Source organism: Oryzias melastigma, linkage group LG12, assembly GCF_002922805.2.
Source record: "Oryzias melastigma strain HK-1 linkage group LG12, ASM292280v2, whole genome shotgun sequence".
NCBI classification, from domain to species: Eukaryota; Metazoa; Chordata; class Actinopteri; order Beloniformes; family Adrianichthyidae; genus Oryzias; species Oryzias melastigma.
Window position 1 is genome coordinate 13,755,051 of NC_050523.1, and position 6,707 is coordinate 13,761,757.

General features: G+C 37.1%; 1 protein-coding gene across 1 annotated transcript in view; it reads right to left on the reverse strand.

The window, feature by feature from the left end:
- Positions 1 to 1,352: 1,352 nt before the first annotated feature.
- Positions 1,353 to 6,707, reverse strand: part of LOC112163312 (prolactin-releasing peptide receptor) — a 9,510-nt gene continuing 4,155 nt past the window's right edge. Inside the window, exon 3 of the mRNA XM_024299649.2 lies at positions 1,353 to 3,486. Within this exon, the coding sequence (XP_024155417.1) occupies positions 2,853 to 3,486 (634 nt within the window). The 3' untranslated portion in view covers positions 1,353 to 2,852. The remainder of the gene's footprint in view (positions 3,487 to 6,707) is intronic.

Genomic DNA, 6,707 nt, shown 5'->3' on the forward strand with positions numbered 1-6,707 from the left:
GCTCTAATCCAGATTAGTATTAGTCAATTCCTGCTTCTGCTGCATCTGTCAGTCACACTGGAATTTAAAAATGGTATTTCAGGTGAGAATTTTATTCAGTTTTGTACACTAAATTAAAATCACATGCGACATTTACTAGATAACAATTTTCAAAGCAAGTGTGAAAATATCTTTGGGATAAAAAGTTCAAGTGAATCCCAAATTTGGTGATTCTTTGTACAAAAACATAAAGATGCAAAAACAGATGTTTTGAGGCAATAACTGACTGTAGTGATGATTGTTTGATGCTCAACATACTAGCAGTTATGAACAAATGCACAACAGTATCTATTGTTACATTTTTATAGAATATTATTGTTAATCTGGATCTTTACAAATTTATGAAATAATGTGGAACAGTTCATTTGTATTTTTCACAAATCCTTAAACGATGGAGAACAAAATTGACCTTCACACACACACATTTTGATATATAATAAAGAGCTCTGCCATCAAAAATAATTTCCTGACGCAAACGCCTGTGTGCATTCATCAGCTTTGAGAAATAAAACCCTTTGGTTGTGAAACTTAATTTCCCAATGTACTGAGCGAGACATAATGATCACATCTGACACGGGAAGCTAAGTGGAAACAATCACACTCGCACTGACCATTTTCCAAATACAATTTGAACTGATGGTTTAATTTTCTCCTCATATCCTGCCTTCCGCACGGGCGGCCCTGTCCGCCTGGTTTTTGTGCCGCTTGAAGATCTGAAGGTAATATTCAGCAGATCTCATTTATTCTAAATATCCCTGGTAATGTGATTACAAAGGCCCAGGTCCATGATGACACACTCCTCCTGTTCGTGTCCCTCACGTCTGCATGGAGACAATTCATGGCCACTGTTTGTTGTCATGATGTGGAAGAATTTGTTGACAGGAAATCAAAATGTCTGTCACAATTATCAGAAGATTATTCCTCCCAGAGATCACGGCAGCTGATTAGAAAAACTGTCAACATCCATGATTGTTTCAGCAAGTTTGTTGAAAGTCTTTTTTTTTATCATTTTACTTCAAATTGACTTGCTAGGAGTCAGTATGGCAATAGAAGTTATTGTCTTAAAGTTGAGACTTAAAGTCTTCTTACATGACTCAACTTCAAGACATCGCCTGGAAAATGAAAACTTTCATCTGCAAAAAAATCTGTCTGACTTCTGTTAAAACAAGCCAATTGTAGAATAGCAGAATAGCACCATGGTTCAATTGGTTTTGCATCAGCGTCACACAGTTCTAACGTGAAGAATGAAAGAACACAAAATGCTAAATATCCAATAAAGTGCAAGAGAAAAAGAAAGACACCACACAATGCACTACACAATGATAAAAAAAAATATTTTATGAATGAAAAACAGTGGAGCATGACCCCTTGAAAATGGCATTCAAACAGAGAAAAAAAATTACTCAAATTAATAATTTGTGGCCAAAACGTTGAACTTTGTGTACACAACTGAGCATTTTGTAAACACAATTGATTATATTGTCACTACAAATTAACCAATTGATATCCTTTGTGGACATAAATTAGCATTTTGTTGGTACAAAGTAGTATTTTGTGGCCACCAATTAGCATTTTATGTGCACAATTTACTATTCTGTGCACACAAACTAGCATTTTTGGGCACATATTAGCATTGTGTGTGCAAAAATTGTCACGTTGTGCTCACAAATTAGCATCTTTCTTTAATTCTTTTAACTAATTCGTGTGCACAAAATGCTAATTTGTGGTCATATAATACTAAATTGTGCACATAAAATAGCTGTTTGTGACCACAAAATACTGATTTGTATGCAGAAAATTTTACTTTTTGTGCACAAAATGCTTAGAAAATACTAATTTGTTGCTACAAAGTGCTTTTTTGCACACACGAAATAGAAATTTTTGGTCACAAATGAAAAATTTAATCAAAAATGTTTACATTTTGTCATATTCAAATAAAAAAAAAAACGAATTGCTTTGTCTATTAATTGAAACCGAATACTGAATAGAAAAAAACTGTAATTAAGAAATTCCAAATCCCATTTTTGTGACATACCACTGCCGTCTTGTTTTTTCCCATCAGATTAAAACCGAATTGTCTCAGTAAAGAGCAGTTTTTAAACTCGTAAAGACATGATAAATCAAAACACCAGTAATGAGTTATATACAGTTTGACATGCAGAGCTGGTTTTGTGTTTGAAATACTCAGAGCAGACTTAAAAATAAGAAAAAATATGTTGACATTGAGAATTTTGAAGTATGCATAAAAACATGTGTACATTATTTATAATAAATCCAATTTGGATTGAAGCTCACATTTAGTACATTGTCTTGTGATCATCAAATGACAAGCAAAGATGGTCACCACATGACTAAAAGATGCATAAAGATCACCTGTCAGAGGTCTTCCTTCTCTAAAATGCTGATTTGGTCACCAAAAAAACAAAAACTTGATTTGAAATGGCAGCATATTGAACTGTCATCTTACAAATATGGAAGTGTCACATCAAAAAGCTGCCATATTTACAACATCAACACTGACAGCCCTGTTTCCCTTCATGTCAACTCTGACTGATATCTTATTCTGAAAGTTTGCCGTCACCACAAAAATGGGGCAAACTCACACATCCTTTAAAGTTGATAGGAGGCTGCACAAAAATGTAATTTAAATCATAATTTATTGTTTATTTATTGAAAATGAGTTAAATAAAAATTGTTAACAGCCTGAAACTACAGTGAAACATACAATAAATGTTCTCAGGTGAGTGGCAGCCATGGGAGTTTCTTTCAGATACATTTCAGCAGGTTATGCTTGAATATCATGTAGGATGCTTTCACAAAACCACACCTGCAGCACAGTGACTGGCAGGAGCCCCAATGCGCTGTCGGCATTTGAGCATCTTCCTCAGCTCGGAGCGGAAGCGGTCGTGCAGCCATGCATAGAGGAAGGGGTTGCAACAGGATGAGCTCATGGCGCAGAGGTGGCACAGCAGCTGGATCAGCAAAAAGTAGCGCTTGTTAATGAGGTGGATGTCGATGTCCCTCAGCACGTTGAACACATGGATTGGAAGCCAGCACACAGCGAAGGCGGTCACCAGAAGGGCAACCAATCTGAAGATCTTCCTCTTGCGAGCCTGGTGGATGCCTACCTGATCTTGTGTCCTGTTGCCAGGGGCAACGCATTTCTTTAGTTTGACGGTGATGCAGAGGTAGGAGACAAAGACAGCGGACAGTGGAAGCACGTATGTGATTAACAGAGTGCTGTACGCATAGGCCCGTCTTTCTTTCTCTTGACCCAACCAGAACTCCTCACAGATGGTGAAGCCCTCCTCTTTGAACTCGACGTGGTAGGTGTGAGACACGGCGGGGGCCACCAAGCCACAAGAGAGCAGCCAAATCCCACAGAGGACGTAGATGCAGGTGGCAACGGTGGTCCTCTTCTTCAAAGGGTGAACAGTCGCATAATATCTGAAAAAAAAAGGAAATTATTCATGAAAAGTGAATAAAATTCAAATGAATGCAAACCAGAAAGAGATTTAATACATGAACTTCCTGCAGCAGTCGTGCTGAAAGTCATGTGCTCACCTGTGAAGGTGAAATGAATCAATAAAGCAAGTCTTTCAGTGAAGCCTGACACGCTTTAGAAAAGGGCAAACTAATATGTACAAAGCAGATCTGTGACCACGAATGAAAAAACACAGGAAATCCTTTAGATTTTCAACCTTAAAGACCGAACACAGCTGTGCAAAAAAAGAAAGGTCAAAAGAGTTTCCAATTGGTGCTTGAGACTCCAAATTATTATGTAAAATAAACCAATTCTGAAGCCCAAAGGAAAGTCCTATGAGGATTTATCTGGTGAGCTGGGAGGACATTTACAAAATCCAGAGTTAAATTAACGCGTCTTTGAAGAGCAACACCTGCTTCTTTTTTCCCTTTGAATGCAGGGATAATCACATTTTTATGCTAAGTTAGCTTCAAGGTGGTAAAAAGAACAAATATTCAGTGGAAAATAGTTCCAACAAGTAGAAATTATAAATACCCAACAGGCATTGGGAGCACTGAGGTACGTCGGAGAGGAGAACACCTTCACTGAGCACAAAGGTGCGATGCTGGAGGAATGCTACGATGTGATATTGTGAATTACGTCTGCCTCTTGTTGACGGATAAATCATGTTTTACCTTTTCTGATAAGATCAGTTTCAGTTGCAGATTGCTATTTTGCAGATTTTGTGATTAAAAAAAGTTAAGATTCATTTGGGAAAATATCGTCTGTCAGACCCTCAGTGTGCCTCCTAATACAGACCAATCATAGAAGAATAGCCATTAGTTTCTGTTCCCCCCTACTGAGTCTCAAAATTTAAGACAGCCAGCATCAAGTGTGGAGTGGCTGAGTGTGTGATGCCTTGAGCGTAGCTCATTAAAGCTTTCCTCCTGCAGAGGAAACTTGCACTGCTACCTCTGCACTCATGAATATTTGCTGCACTTTCACCACCAAAAAAATAAAAATAACTCCCCCAAAAATATGGTGAATTTTATTATTTTATATGCTTGTGCCCAGAGGTGGGTAGCAACAAGTTACATTACTTTTTGCTTGTCGGCATTAGACAGTATGAACATTTCCAACAAGTAAAACCTCTGCAACTTACACTGGTTAATGTTTGACTAAACAGCTCTAGTGAAAACTTACAATTGGCTAAATGAGCGATATTTACTTATTTAACACAAAACGCTAATTACATCTATAAATAAGGAAGGACTGGATATAGTATTTTTGTTAGGGGGAAGCAAAGCCATAAATACTGGGTATTGACTATTGGTTTTCCCAACACAGTTTGAAATTGTCGCCATTATAGATTTCCGCAAATATCTAATATTGTGCGTCGCTAATTTATTCTACAAATCAACTGAAATGACTGCAAACAAGAGAAGTTCATGTTTTATTAGAAAAGTTGTATTTCAGTATATGAAAATACCAAAATGTACACATAAATATTTTTTTTATTACTTGAACTCTTAGAACTTTTACTCAATCCTTGACTGTGTTTTTTATTTTTTATTTAATTTTTATTAGTTGTCTTCCTTAAACCACAAGAACCGAGCTCAAAGAGTCCTTCAAAATAAAATTATGTGTAGATCAAGTGGACCACAAAGCATATGTAAGATCTTCTTCCGTTGGCCAATTGTTACCTCCTTTCAAGTATTAATATATTAAAGTAAAGGTAATTTAGCTACAGTTTTTGGACCCTCTCCTGTCTTAGCTTGTCTCTGTTTTGCAGTCTAGATATGAACATATGAGACAGATTAAAAAACAATAAACAAAAAAAAAAAACTCTCAAGCCTTCCTTTTAAAGTCTCAAATTTCTTAACTGGGCTAGTTATGTCTCGAACAGAATGGGAGGATTAAACTTAAGTCTTAAGGGGAAATCTCCTTCATTTAATGAGTGTTCTGTTTTGCAAAGCATCTCCATGAAATATTTAAATCAGTAGCCTCTCTGTGCAAAAATAATAAACATGGACTCCTCACAATAAGGAGGGAATATTGCTTGACTGCACAGATTCAACAGTTTTAAATCAATCTAACTCAAACCAGCTCAGTGGGATTGTGATAAAGCATCTACCTTGAGACTGGAAAGTTATGAGTGCAAGTCTGAAAAGATTGTTGAGTCTGTTGAGGAAATCTCTCTTTTTTATAATAATATATATATTTTTACATGTTTCTACTAGTTATGGATAAAAGTGTCAAGTTCCTGTTTTTTCTTAGCCTGTAGCCTCTTTGTGTGCAGTCACCATGTTCAATAGCACCATGAGTCTATAGCACCAGTGAAGCTTGAAGTCTTCACAAATGCTCCTTTCTCCTTTTACATCGATTACAAATAGATTATATGCTGCCGATGGCCACCAGATTAATGAATCCGACTAGGATTCAGTTGTCAGATAAATAAGGGAATGCAGAAGTATTTCACTCCTCCGTTCGGTTTGGTCTGCTTTCACACTGCACTGGACTGAAGCAGACCTGAAAACCTCCTGCAGTCACGACAGCAGCTGATTTCAAGCAATACTGCCCCCAGGTGAGCAGATGTTGCATTGTGTGTTTTTTTTAGAAAGTTGTGTTTGTCATGGAGTTTACAGCAACATCAAATCAGACCAAATAATGTATGAATTTGAACTTAATCCACTTGATGACTTTAGTGTTGTTTTTCCAAATTGTAGGTTGATCAATTTCAAATATTCCAGTTCTACCCTCTTCCAGTGTGACGCTTCAATTCTTTAGTGCAAGAAAATCATGTTTTTGTGGCATCTTTCTGATGATGGAGGACATCCATCCATCCATTTTCTTGACCGCTTCATCCCGTTCGGGGTCGCGGGGATGGAGGACATATAGATAGAAAAATAAGCTTAAATGCGCATTTCTGAGTATTTCGTCATTCAAATCGTTATGAATCGGGAGTGGACAAAACTTAATTATCCTTGTCTGAGTTGACTCAAAACTATACGGCTAGATAGGTCCAATATTGCTCGACATTTTTGTTGCCCCACTAATGCTATGTTGGGGTATGGAGGGTTGTAAGCTAGCGGAAAAGCGTGTAAAAAGAGAACTTTCAGTTATGGGTGATGGGAAGAGGGGGCGTGGTTGCTCCACACCAATCTACATCTCAGTAATGAACTAATGCAATTTTTATTTTTTTGGC